Genomic DNA, 13,461 nt, shown 5'->3' with positions numbered 1-13,461 from the left:
CGGCACGCACCGAGTCCGACGCCGGCACCTCCACCAGCCCCTTGCAGCTACGTGCGCGGCCTGGGGACGGAAGTGCGCGCGGGGGCCTCTGGGAGAGCGCGCTCCCCGGGTTGACGGGCTGGTTGGGCATGCGCCCCAGGCTTTTTGGCGGGAAGCGCGAGGTGGGCCGGACAATGAAAGTGTCCGCCGGGTGAGCCAATAAAGCTGCACTGGTTTTGAATCACGGCGCGTTTCCCGCCGCCGGGGTCAGGGGTCAGGGTTCGGGTCGCGGGGCGGAGGGAAGAGCGGGCGGGCGGGAGGCTCCGGCGCCAGACGAGGAGGAAAGGAGCTACGACGAGTCGCCTAGAGGCCGCGGAGACAGCGACGACCAAGACAACCGAGACGCCGCCGCCGCGCCCCCATGGCGGCTACCAAGGTACGGCTGGGCCCAGGCAGGGACTGGGCGGGCCGGGGGGCTGGGGCCGCTATCGGCGGCCACGTGGGCGGCCCGTGCTTCAGCCGCCAACCCCCGCCGGCCTGTGAGCTCGGGGCCTGTCGAACGGGGAGTCTTGGCGCGCGGGGCTTTGGGGGTTCGAGGCCTGGGGGGTCGGGGCGTGGAGGGCCTGGGGCAAAGGCTCTGGCTGCTAGGGCTGTGGGCGCCCGCGTGACCTTGGGGTGGGCCGGAGAGCAGCCACCACCACATAGGGCGGTCCCCTCTCGCTGGGGCCACGAGCGGGAGACCGGCTTCCTCTGGCTCAGCCCACTTGAAGGTTTCCCACTCGGACCCAGCATCCTAATCTCCGGTTGCCCACGCAGCACTTCATTCATCCCATCCTTAAATCTGGAGCCACCGGCCTCTGTGGCGGAAGATTGCGTTCCACCGCTGGAGACCGGTGGTGAACGCACCGACCCGGGGTGGGGGCGGCTTTGTTGGCTGCTAGTGCCTGTCGGGTCGGATGCCGGCCGCAGTACAGCCGCAGTGCTATGAAACCCACAGGAAAGATTAGCAAAGAGTGTGTGTGTGTTTTATTTTCCAGTTTGGGCTTGGTAGCGAGTCTGGGGTTTCTTCTGTATCACTAAAAGCACGTGTTCCCTAAGATTCAAACGTGTGTGTGTGTGTGTGTGTGTTATATGATCATTAGTGTTCTATAAACCTTAAAACTAGGTCGGAATCGTAAGGCTTGTACTACTTTTCTTAGCAACTATCAACTTAATTTTTCGAGTCACAATAAAAATTCTTGTTAGAATTTTGGATTCCATGTAGATTCTAGCAATCGGTGTATCTACTACCCTCCTTGTAAGCAAGGGCATGGATTGCTCCCCATTGCTAAAACTCCTGCGATTGCTTTTTCCTCTGGAGTTCCTCATGTCCTTTGTTCTTCATTTGGCAGGTATCATCTTCGTTTTACCAATGAGGAAATGGGCTCAGAGAGCTGAGGGCGTTTCTCCTAAACCACTTTGCAAGCAACCCCAGTCTGTGCACGGGGTTTGCTTGATGTTTGTTAATCTGGGAGATAGTTATTGAAATCAGTGTGGCTTGATTTTTTTTTTTGGCCGAATATGAGTGCAAACTTTTTGATGATGTGAAAGTCTGATTTCTAATTTGGGACGAGGCCTGTTCTTGTTTTCTGGGTGCCATTCATCACTGAGGATACCTACTATAGGCCCAGGTAAGCTCTGGTCCTAGGCCAGCAGCATCATCTCTCTGCTCTTACTTGCACAGGAAAGTCATGAGGATCATGATACCTCCACTGAGAATACAGACGAGTCCAACCATGACCCCCAGTTTGAGCCAATAGTTTCTCTTCCTGAACAAGAAATTAAAACACTGGAGGAAGATGAAGAGGAACTTTTTAAAATGTAAGTAGGCTGATATTGCCCACAAATACCTCGTTTGAAGTTTGAAGTGATGGAATAAAATTTAAAAAAAGTCTGGCAAGAAAATATTTGTAGAATATGTACCTTAGTGTGGCTCTACTTATACCACATACTTCCTTCGAAAATGTCAGTATAGAACCCTACTCTGCCACTGCTGAGGTGATAACTCCATAAAAGTATTCCTCTTCAAGGTGACAGCCAGGAATTATCCTATTGTTGCCTCCCTTGTTCTCTAGCATAAGCCCTGGTAAGGCTTTATTCAGATGATATTAACCTCTTTATGATTTCCATCTTGAGTTGAATACAAGAAACTTGGGTGACTGGTAGTATTAAGGTTTTTATGAGTACTTTGACCGATCTTTGCCAGGTATTCCTGCTGCCCTGTGGTGTTCATGTGGAGGGGGCCCTGCCACTGTTCTGTCCCTTAGGTGAATTATCCCTAATTGACTGTTACTACTTCACTTCCAAGAAGCTACAGTTCGCTTCCATTGGTTGAGCAGTGAGTCTTAACCCTCTTGTACCATAAGCTTTGTCTTAATCCATTTTCTGTTGCTATAAAGGTGCTACAGATTTGAGTCATGTAAAAAAATACAAGTTTTTTTTTCTTTAAAAGGTTTGGGGGTTGGAAAGTCCAATAACATAATGCTGGGATCTGATATGGTCTTCATATTACAACATGGCAGAGGTCTCATCACATGGTGAGACATGAACAAGTAGCTTGGGTTTTTTGTTTCATATTGTGCTGGTCCTGGGGCTTGAACTCAGGACCTGGGCACTGTCCTTGAGCTTTTTTGTTCTTAGCTAGCGCTCTACCACTTGAGCCACATCTCCACTACCAGCTTTTTGGTGGTTAATTGAAGATAAGAGTCTGACAGGCTTTGTAGCTTGGTCTAGCTTCAAATTGTGATCCTCAGCTCTCAGCCTCTTTGAGTAGCTAGAATTGTAGGCATGAGCCATCCAAGCCTCATGGCAGTTCAGGTTTTCCTCTTGAAAAGCCAAGAATGCCATCATGAGGCCTTCACCTTATAACAGCATCCAATCCTGTTTGCCTCCCAAAGTCTTCCTCTACCAAATATTAATGTGAACTTCTAGGACATTCAAACCATAGCAAACTATTTATTTACTATTTTAATGCCAGTCCTAGAGCTAGTACTCAAGGCCTGGGCCCTATTCCCTTTTTTTTTTTTTTTTGGTCAGTCATGGGGCTTGAACTTGGCCTGGGTGCTTTCCCTGCGTTCTTCAGCTCAAGGCAAGCGCTCTACCACTTGAGCCACAACACCACTTCTAGTTTTCTAGTGGTTTATTGAAGAGTCTCAGACTTTCCTGCCTGGGCCAGCTTTGAATGGTGATCCTCAGATCTCAGCCTCCTGAGTAGCTAGGATTACAGGTGTGAGCCACTGATGCCTGGCCTGTTGCTTTTTTTTTTTTTTGCTCAAGGCTAGCGTTCTACCACTCGAGCCAAAGATCCACTTCTCTTTAGAGATAAGAGTCTCCAGAACTTTTCTGCCCTGGTTGGCTTTGATCAGATCTCAGCCTCCTGAGTAACAAGGATTTTCAGCTTGAGCAACTGGTACCCAGCTAACAGTACCTTCAATGAACACATTACAAGTGAAAATGGTTACTTTGTTTACTTGTTGATATTGGGGTTTGAACTCTTAAACTGAATAGGCAAGTGTTTGCTACTTGAACCACATTCCTAGCCCATCCATGGTGGTTACTTTTTTTTTTTTTGTACTGGGGCTTGAACTCAAAGGTTTTGTTTGGGGTTGGGCAGTTGGCTCAGCAGTAGAGTGCTTGCCTTGCATGTATGAGGCCCTGGGTTCAATTCCTCAGCACCACATAAGCAGAAAACAGCCGGAAGTGGTGCTGTGGCTCAAGTGGTAGGGCGCTAGCCTTGAGCTGAAGAGCTGAGGGACAGCACCCAGGGTCAGAGTCTAGCCCCCATGACCGACCAAAAAACAAAAGTTTCACTTGGCTTTTTCACTAAAAGCTGGAGTCCTGCCACTTGAGCCACATCCCCACATCCCTGCTTCTGGCTTTTGGTGGTTAATAGGAGATAAAAGTCATAGACTTCAGTGTATGGGCTCTCTTTGAGTGCCCTAAAGATGTCCGCCTTCTGAGTAGCTAGGATTAGAGGCTTGAGCCACCAGCACCTGTCCGAAGGTTACTTTTTAAAAAATTACTGTGCACAGATCACCTTTGATGAGAAACTGCAGGGGGTAGAGGTGGGCACAAGGTTTCTGAATTAGGTTGCAGCACTTCAGAGACACTTATTGGCTTACACTCAGTGTGTGAAACACTAGATTTAGTTAGAACGTAGTGAAAGTACGTTTGTAGGACTCTCCTTTCTCAAGTTGGTCCTAAATGCTGAGTTAAGCCTTGGCCATTCTGAAGTGGGGTAAGTAAGGAGAGAGGATCCCAACCACCAAGTCCTTCCTCCAAGGAAGGGTGCTGGAGAGGGCAGGCCTGGGCAGTGAGAGCCACAGGTGCCCTTCAATCCCTAGGGCAGAGGGCTTTCTCCTGAAGACTTCCTTCTGTCTAAAGGATGTTATAGCTACTACTGGCAGGGATTGGGGTTACTCAGTATTTGATGTCAGATAAGAGGCCAACTGGTTAGGCTTTGAGGCTTCTTTTTAGGAAACCTTGTGAGGACTCCCTTGATAGAACTGAGTTTGGAGGAGAGCAGTCCAGCAGGAGATGAACAAAGCTGAGTGTAGAGGAGGGGAGGGTGTTAGTGGCTGCTGGATACACAGCTAGTAAGGAGTGCCATTCCTAGACCAAGTATGCTTGGCCTAGGGCCTGGCTGTCTAAGCAGAGGCCTGGCCCTTCTCTTGTGAGATGCTGGGGGGCAGAAAATGGAAGGTTGGGACCTGTGGAGGATGCAGTTCCCACTGCTCTTTGTGACAATGCTTAGTGACTAGGTTGCCCAGTCCACTGGGAGCGCAGATGCTTTCCTTCTTTGGGTTGTTTATCCCTTTTTTTTGAGAGTCCAGGTGTTTGTTGCAGTTGTAGACATTTTTTCTCCTTTTTAGTTGTGAAGTACAAAACAACTGGAAAATTGGTCCGTTATGATCTTTTGGGTGGTATTTTGTCTCGTTCTCAGAGTGGAAAGGGGATTCGTAGAGACATAGTAGCATCACAAAACAGAGTTCTTTCAAGTGTTTAGTGCACAGAGAATCAAATAGCTGGTCTTTTGAGCAAAACTTTAAGGGAGGGTGTTCCCCTCAGTACATTTAAGCACTCACTTGCTGGCTTTTTTCACAGGCGGGCCAAGCTATTTCGATTTGCTTCAGAGAATGACCTCCCAGAATGGAAGGAGCGAGGCACTGGTGATGTCAAGCTCCTGAAGCACAAGGAGAAAGGGACCATCCGCCTCCTCATGAGGAGGGACAAGACCCTGAAGATATGCGCCAACCACTACAGTAGGTGGCGTGTGTTTCCTGGCGTGGGTAAAATGTGTCTTTCATATGCCTGTGAACAAGACATGGGTTGTGGGTCCAGCCAGCCAGGCCTCTATGGGTTGAATGCAGAGGCCTGGGCTAGGTTTGGGGTTGGACTGGATGCTCAAGGATAGTATGGGTGTCTAAGCTATGGGGTAGGAGTAATGTCTTCGTGTGATTTATAATTCCATATGTGTATGTGGTCTGGGCTTGTGGGGATATCTGTGTAGCAAGAGGCTATGTGCTTAGTTCCTTAGCAGTAGGTAGCAACGGATGTCCCCTGAGGAAGACACGAGGAGAACAGGACTGGGAGAAGGTGACCACTCCATCCTTGGTGCCTATGAAGGGTAGAGGCTCTTGGCTAGAGTAGCCCAGTAGGGTCTGGGAAAGACCCAAGGAGGTATGGCCTGGGATGATGCATCAGCTGGTTGCCTCTACCATGTTTGTGGGGATGCCATGTTGACCCAGTATGCTGCTCCTCGTGGATGCTGTGTATAGAAGCACCTGCATCTTGGGCTGGCCTTCTGGGAGCCTGACCATTTCTGGGTCTGCATTTTCTGGGTATAAAATTTGTGTCTGGCAGGCCATGGTTTCTTGTCCTGGACACATGGGTTGATGGGGCAGAAACTACAGTAGAGCAGCCTTCAAGAGTGATGCAAAAGGACAGGTGGGTTTGCAGAAGCCCATAGAGGGGACAGAGGCATGAGAAAGACTTCCATTTCTCCCAGTACCATAACTGGCTACTCTGTCCTGGTCTTCTGTCTTACCCTGTAATGCACTGAGCATTTTCTTGAGATCTATTTTGAGAGCCATTGCTTCTCCCAAAGCCTAGTCAGCCTCTGGGTTGTTTCTATGAGAACTCGGGGCATCCAGATAGAGTTGTGCATGACCAACAGTTCCTGATGCACACCATAGGCCCCCAGTGGAAGGGGAGGGTCAGGGTGGATGAGGTATAAGGAAGTATAGACATGAACAGTGTACACGAGGCCCAGTGAAGGCTGTAGTGGACAAGATCCCTCAGCTCTTAGTTCAGGATTTGGTGTGTAGGAATTTATAGGTCTACCTGGAATCCTTAAGAATGGACTTCTGTTATGAGTATTGAGTCACTGGCCCATTATTGGGCACTAGGGATACTTCTGGCCTTTAGGGACCGTTCTGGTAAGTCATAGCCTACAAGCCTGTCAGTAGACAAGCAGATTCTCCTTTAAGGCAGCTGTTGGCTTGGTGCTAGAATCTCTCCTTAGGTTCCCTTGGATCTGTAGTAGACTTAAGAGGCTTGGGATAAGCATATTTTAGGTCACGACTGTCTTCTATAACAGGGAACGTTTATTATAGCACTTGGGACACCTACCCACTGCTTTATGTCCTGATCTCCTAGTGGCCTCCCTAGAATTCTAGATTGAGATTTTTTTGGGGGGGCTGTTGTGGGGCTTGAACTCTGGGCCTGGGTGCTGTCCTTGTGCTCTTCAGTTCAAGGCGAGCGCTCTACTGCTTGAGCCACAGTGCTACTTCCGGTTTTCTAGTGGTTTATTGGAGATAAGAGTCTCACGGATTTTCCTGCCCAGGCTGGCTTTGAACCATGATTCTCAGATCTCAGCCTCCTGAGTAGCTAGGATTACAGATGATAGCTACCAGTGCCTGGCTAGATTGAGAATTTTTAAGCTAGTCTGACCATGTGGGTGATAGCCCTATGTTCAGGCTTCTTCCCTTCCATTGCCCCCACTGGATGTGGACATAGCCACATGCTCAGTGCCATTTGGAATAGTCTGGGTTTCCTTTACCTGTTGCCCTAATGTCTGTCATAGCCATGAGACAACACAACTGGAGTCTGAAGCAAAGAGCTGAAGCCTGCTTTGTCTCCCTGTGTGCTTGAATAGTCTCAAGATGATGGCTCAGGAAACAAAATTGTTCTGGTGTTCAGCAAATGGGCATTTTCAGAGGTTGGGATAAAATCCACCAGATACCATAAGACTTTGTTCTGGGCTGGTCTTAGACCCCAAACTGTCTTGATATTTGAGGGTGGTTGAATAGGGTTGCTCTGTGGCCAAGAGGTGGGTGGGTTGGCCTTGTTGGCCCATCCTCACAGGCTTTTCCCTGTAGTCACACCAATGATGGAGCTGAAGCCGAATGCTGGCAGTGACCGTGCCTGGGTCTGGAACACCCATGCCGACTTTGCTGATGAGTGCCCAAAGCCGGAGCTGCTCGCCATCCGCTTCCTAAATGCTGAGAGTAAGTGGGACACTGGGACTGACCCAACTGTGGCTGCCTGCTTGATAGTGCAGTGTTTAATTAGAAACAAATGCTGTTGCTTAGGGGAAATTGACAGTGACTGGGAGGTAGTGTGCACTGCTCTGGCTGCTGTGTGGGGCTATACAGTGTTTCCTCCAAATCTCCAAGGCATTTGCCTGATCACTCTGCATTATCCACTAAGTGGTCCTGATCCTGGCATTTTCCTGCTTCTAGTTCCCACCTATCAAGTGTGTTAAGCCTGGGTCCCCCTTAGAGTTTCCTTCCTCTGTTGCTTCTGTTGGGTTTCTGGCTCTCCAAAGCCAAGGAGCAGTGATGTCCTCTTATGATCACCTGACACCGGCAAGCCTCAGCGACTGCAAAGGTTCACAGGAGCAGGCTGATCTCTCCTCTACTGGTGGTGGTGATGTGGGAATGGAGGGCACTTTATAATCCAAATTGTCAAGTATGCTCAGGAGATCTGGAGAAGTCAGTGGGTGCTGTGGAAATGCCTAGGGCTAGGTGGATGAGCCTTGCCCTTGGTATGGAAGTAGGGCCATCCAGCAACCCCTCTAGATGATTGGCTATCAGAGCCTGGCAAAGAGACTTCCCAGGAGTGATTGGTTACATTGTTACAGGCAAGTGAAGGGACAGCCCAGCCCATATTTAGGTCTGAAATTGGCATGGGGAAAGGGGGTCTTGGGGCTCTGTAAATTGGGTTCTTCATGCTATCTAAGACATATCAGTTTCACACTCTGCTCTTATGAAGTCCTCTCTCTCCACAGATGCACAAAAATTCAAAACAAAGTTTGAAGAATGCAGGAAAGAGATTGAAGAGAGAGATAAGAAAGGTGACATGGAACCCCTTGGTTGGGGGGAGCTTCCTTGCAGACTCACTCTGCACCTGGCTGCAGCCCCAGGCGGGTGCTTTTTCTGTCTGCTAGAGAAACAGTTCCAAGGTGCTGTGGCCCCCTTGACCAGTCAGGGGTAATACAGCTGCCTGGGGGTACAGCTGCCTCCTGGGAGGCCCTGAGCACCTGCTTATTGTCAACTGGTGTCATGTCATTGAGATCCCAGTGGGGAGTTGAGTTGCAGCTGTCTGGAGCCCACCAGGTTCTAAAGGAGATTGTCTTTATTTTCTCTGGGAGGTCTCAGTCTCATACTCCTTTAGGGTTGATGCTGCCTGTTGTGTAGCAGGTGACGAGATGCCACCAAGCAGCTCAGTGTGAGCACTAGCAGAATTTGTTAAGGCTCTTGGGCCCCGCTAGGGAGGAGGGTGAGTGGTGGTGCTCAGGGACCAGTGTGTGCTTGCTGTGTGCCAGCAAGAGCAGTGCTGTCTAACAAGCTGGACTTTTCTGTTTTCTTCCATATTTGCTTATATTCTAGCAGGACCAGGCAAAAATGATAATGCCGAAAAAGTAGCTGAAAAGCTGGAAGCTCTTTCTGTGAAGGAGGCTGGAGACAAGGTGGAAGAGAAATCGGAGGAGAAGCAATGAGTTAATCTTCCCTCCTTCTTTTCTTTTTCTTTCTCTTTCTTTTTTTAAAAAAAATTTTGCCCTGCCCTTCCTTTTCAGTTTCGTTTTTAAATTCTGTTTTGTTTTTACAAGGGACTTTATATAAAGAACTGAATTCCAACATTCAAGTTTTTTTCTAAGTTTTTACCCTACTGAAGATGACTTCTGAAAATCCATTCCCCAGTCATGAAAATGTACTGTGCTAACTTTCTTTTCCATAGTGGAAACACTTATTTATAGTCATCAAAATAGTGAATAAAATTGCCTTTGAAAGCTGGACTAGGTGGCAAGACTGCATGTGTGTGGGCTGTACTGAGTGTACTCTTGGGACTCCCTACATGCCTTGACTGTCCATGTTGTATACACCAGAACGGGTCTTCATTACCACACCGATTTCTCACTCTAGAGTTGCCAGGGTTATGTGTTGTACTGCTCTTGGCTACTGCAGCACAATGTGTTTGAGTAATGGGACTTGTATTCTAACTATGGCTGCCTACTTGGCCCTGCTTCTGACCTGACAGCATTCTTAGGTCCTTTGAAGGGCACACTTAAAACAACCACAAGACTGCATTGGCCGTCTCTGTCCTCTGCCCAGGGCCCCTTAGCAACTTGGTGGCATTTTCTAACCCCTGGAAGAGAAGGCTTACCTAAACGTGTCAAGAGGTCAGAATGTATTGGAATTGTACAAGTGGTGCTTTACTGTGCTTACTTTGCCATGGGCATAAGATACATGCGAAAGATTGTCCTCCAAGGTCACCCTTTCAGGACAAAACAGTTAACATTTTTGCCTTGAGTTCCAGTAGGCTGACTTACCTATCTCATGGTGGAAGAACTATCTCCAGGAGTTCTCCTCTGGCTGGGGAGCAGAGAGGAGAGGGGACACTATTCTCTGCTCAGGTTATGTTGGGTACATTTAAGGAGTATCAACTGCAAAAGGGTGCTACTGATGGAGAAGGTGGGCCCGTCTCCGCATCTCTACTGTGCAAACACTATCTCAACAATGAGCCAGATGGAGAGCCTAATAGGTGCTGGGGACTGTGAGAAATGCTTTAATAACAGTTGTCCCTCTTAGTTACCCAGTGGGTGCTAGAAACCTTGCATAGTAAGTACCAAGCCCTAGAAATACTGTCTGCTGTCTATACATAGCTGTTCAAGTTTATAGCTGGGCACCAGTGGATCATATCTATCATAATCTTAGCTACTTGGGATGCTGAGATTAGATATGAGAATCAGTTCAGAATCAACCTGCAAGATAAATCCCCATTAACTAGCAAAAAGCCAGAAGTGGAGGCATAGCTCAAATGGTAGAATGTCAGCCATTTGTGGAAAAAGCCAAGCAAGAACATGAGGTCTTGGGTTCAGGCCCTAATAGCACATAAAGACTTAGTTTACAGATTAGACATAGGGATTGATTTAACAAGAACCAGTAACAAAATCCAACTATTCAAACTAAGTCAAGTAACTTGTACTGTAGATCTTGGCAACTTTAGCATGTTTGTTTTTGAACTAAAAAAGTAGGTGTACACTGAGTGTGTCTTTTTTGGGGGGCAGGGGGTCTGGTCTTGGGGCCTGAACTCTGGGCCTCGGATCTGTCCCTCAGCTCTTCAGCTCAAGGCTAGCGTTCTACCACTTGAGCCATAGGGCCACTTCCAGCTTTTTTCTTTTTGCTTATGTGGTGCTGAGGAATGGAACCCAGGGCCTCATGCATGCAAGGCAAGCGCTCCCACTGAGCCACCTTCCCAGCCCCCCCTTTTTTTATTGTGAAAATACCATACAGAGGGGTTATAATTACACGGGCAAGGTAAACATTGTTGCCTCCTTTGTTTCCCCTTCCCATCTCTACCCCCCATCCCCACCCGGTGTGTCTTGAATGGCCTGGTCACTATACTTCAATGTTTGAGGCTGGTGGTGTATCACTTGAACAGAGCCAAAGTTTCACTTCTGGCTTTTTGGTAGCTACTTTCATGGACTTGTCTGCCCAGGCTGGCTTCAGACCTAGATTCAGTCTCCCGTGTAGCCTGAATTATACCTTTTCACTTAGGAAGTGAGTGCCCTCTGGGTTTTATTCTGGAGAGGTTTGAATTGGGAGTCTTTCTTAGAAGCTGGCAACTGAGTAGATATGTCTCCCCAAAACTTGCAGCCTTGAATACAGCTATGAGGGTAGTAGACTGAGAAGCAATATAAAGAGTAAGAAAACAATCTCAAACCAGATCAGCTATAATGGAGAGTTGAAGAGGGATGCCATGGTGACGTGAGAAGTCAGGAGACATGAAGCAAGGTGCCCTTCTGGTTTTTCTGATAACAAAATTACTAGCTTTAAGACTGAACTTTGGGACCATTGTTAAGTAAAAGTTCCTGGAATGAAAGTCCTGGGGTATAGTGACTTGATCTGATACCCCAAGCAGCTTTTGAGTGTCAAAGGAGCAGGTAGTAGATCCACATTCTAGCAGTAAGGAGCAAGGTGTGGTACACACAGGCAATTTAAAACTTCATTATTTGCGTTTTTCTGCTTGATACTTTAGGACTAATTGAAAATTGCCAATAAGAAGGTACCACAGCAGATTTAAGCTTTGTTTTTCCTGTTCTGGGACAGGACTGCAGGGCTGTGGGCTCACCAAGAAAGCAAACTGGTGGCTCATGACGAATCTAGCTACTCAGGTGGTTGATATATTTAGAATCACAGTTCAAGGCCGGGTTACAGAAAAATCGGTTATCCATCTCCAAAATAACCAGCAAAAAGCTGACTGGAGGTATGGCTCAAGTTAAAGAGCTGATTTAAGTTACAGAGTCAGCTAAGCAAGCCCAAGAAGCTCAAGCCCTCTTACCTCTAAGAAGGGGGGGGGGAGGAGTGGGGGAGGTTGGGGAGAGCAAGAGTTTCAGCCCATGAGTATTTTCTCCATTGCTCTTTGTCCAGTGGAGAAGATGACTGTTCTGGCACCCTGTGTAACATAGGTGTGGAGGGACTGAGCGAGGGGGACTTTTGGAATGCAGTGAGGTGAAAGACTGCTATGTTCTAACACCCTAGTAATCCTCCACTCTGAAGCCTGATCCACACAAGCTCATTTCACTTGGGGATGTTGAGGCTGGGGCAGAGGTTTCACCTGTGTTCTGGCCTGCAGGACAGGAGTAAGGACTAGGCCATGGTTGAAATGTGTTCATAGCACTGAGGGCTGGCTAGTGGCCAGCTGGAATTAGCTGGTATGTTTGCCTTTTGGTCTCCATCAGTGCTGTGAGAACTCTCCTTGCCATTATGCCTGGCCTCAGAGTGGGAAGACAAGTTTGGGAGAAAACCCATCATTATTCCTGCTGTTGGATAGCTATGCATTAAGAACCCCGGAGTTGGGTTACTTAACAGCTCACAGCCTGCCTACCTGAGAAGCTAGCTGGATGCTTCACAGAATAAAGATGGACCTTCAGACCAAGCTTATAGAGGAGGTATGCCAGGGAGGAGGTGGCTACTGTGCAGGTGGGGGAAGAAGAAACCTGTGTCCCATCCCCAACATCCTTGAGGGATGAGCTCCATTGGGTCAGGTTTCAGACTGGAGGGTACTAGGGTGTTGGTAGAGCCACAACTGAAGGAGGCCTTTGCTGGGATTGCAATGGTGCTTGACATATTGCTATCATCTGAGGCTGCTCTGCCAGGGGAGGCTAAGGGCAGGTGTCCAGTAGCCTGCCAACATCTCAGGCACCCTCTGATGTTCTCAGATGCCAGTCCACCTTAAGCAGTAGTGCAGCAGAACTGGCTAGTGGGATACCCCGGGGTATGGGGGGGAGAATAGGGGAGTCTGTGCACCAGGCCTCCAGCGCCAGTAGTGCTGGCTCTTCCCGATGTTTACCTGTCCTGGGGGGGTCTCTCTCACCTACAAACGCTCTCTAGCCTGCAGCCTGGGACAGGATGTAGAGGGACCCAAGGGTCTCTGACCAGAGACGAGTGTGGCTGCGAGGTGGGTAACCACAGTGGCTCTGCATGGTGACCACCCCCACCTCCACCCTCGTGAGGCTTCTGAAAGAGGGGTTTGGCCCGGCCCAGGAATACCATGAAGCAGAGGCCATCGGCCTACCCTGGGACGCGCTCGGTGCTGGAGCTGTTTAGGAAAAGATCTGTGCATATTGGCCAAGGAGAAGACCCGCGTCGAGGCCAGCGAGCTGGGACCAGGGGTCTTGGCTTTTCCCGCGGTGCCTACCGGACCTGAGAGGCCTGCAGGGTGCGTCGGCTGCGCGGCCCCTCCGACAGCCGCCCGCCCCAGACACCCCAAGCCAGGAGTGGCTCCGCCCCTCCGAGGGTCGAGGGGATCGGAGGGCAGGTGCTCCAGGCCACCGGCCGCGCACACCGTACGGAGAGGACGGGAGCCGGCCCGCCCCACCGCGGCCCCCCAGCAGCCCGGTCCACCTTAAGGGGAGCGCTGACATCAGCGCGCCGCCGC

The 13,461-nt window shown here is 49.2% G+C and overlaps 1 protein-coding gene across 2 annotated transcripts; it reads left to right on the top strand.

Annotated features, from left to right (window-relative positions):
• The first annotated feature begins 183 nt into the window (after window positions 1-183).
• Ranbp1 (RAN binding protein 1) lies at window positions 184-9,316 on the top strand. 2 transcript variants are annotated; one of them, XM_013031571.1, is made up of 6 exons: window positions 184-415; window positions 1,703-1,839; window positions 5,122-5,279; window positions 7,398-7,526; window positions 8,309-8,374; window positions 8,913-9,316. In XM_013031571.1, the coding sequence occupies exons 1-6, from the start codon at window positions 401-403 to the stop codon at window positions 9,017-9,019; spliced, it is 612 nt and encodes a 203-aa protein (XP_012887025.1). In that variant the 5' UTR covers window positions 184-400; the 3' UTR covers window positions 9,020-9,316. The 2 variants fall into 2 exon arrangements, with proteins under 2 accessions (XP_012887025.1, XP_012887024.1); XM_013031570.1 differs by having other exon boundaries at window positions 8,910-9,316.
• Window positions 9,317-13,461: the final 4,145 nt, after the last annotated feature.

This window comes from Dipodomys ordii, unplaced genomic scaffold (genome assembly GCF_000151885.1).
Source record: "Dipodomys ordii isolate 6190 unplaced genomic scaffold, Dord_2.0 Scaffold141, whole genome shotgun sequence".
NCBI lineage: Eukaryota > Metazoa > Chordata > Mammalia > Rodentia > Heteromyidae > Dipodomys > Dipodomys ordii.
The sequence above is the reverse complement of the archived record's forward strand: the minus strand, read 5'-3'. Positions and strand labels throughout refer to the sequence as shown.

Coding starts and splice junctions, on each gene's coding strand:
- Ranbp1 (XM_013031570.1), top strand. Junction 5,280..7,397: donor GATATGCGCCAACCACTACA/GTAGGTGGCGTG, acceptor TTTTCCCTGTAG/TCACACCAATGATGGAGCTG. Junction 8,375..8,909: donor TGAAGAGAGAGATAAGAAAG/GTGACATGGAAC, acceptor CTTATATTCTAG/CAGGACCAGGCAAAAATGAT.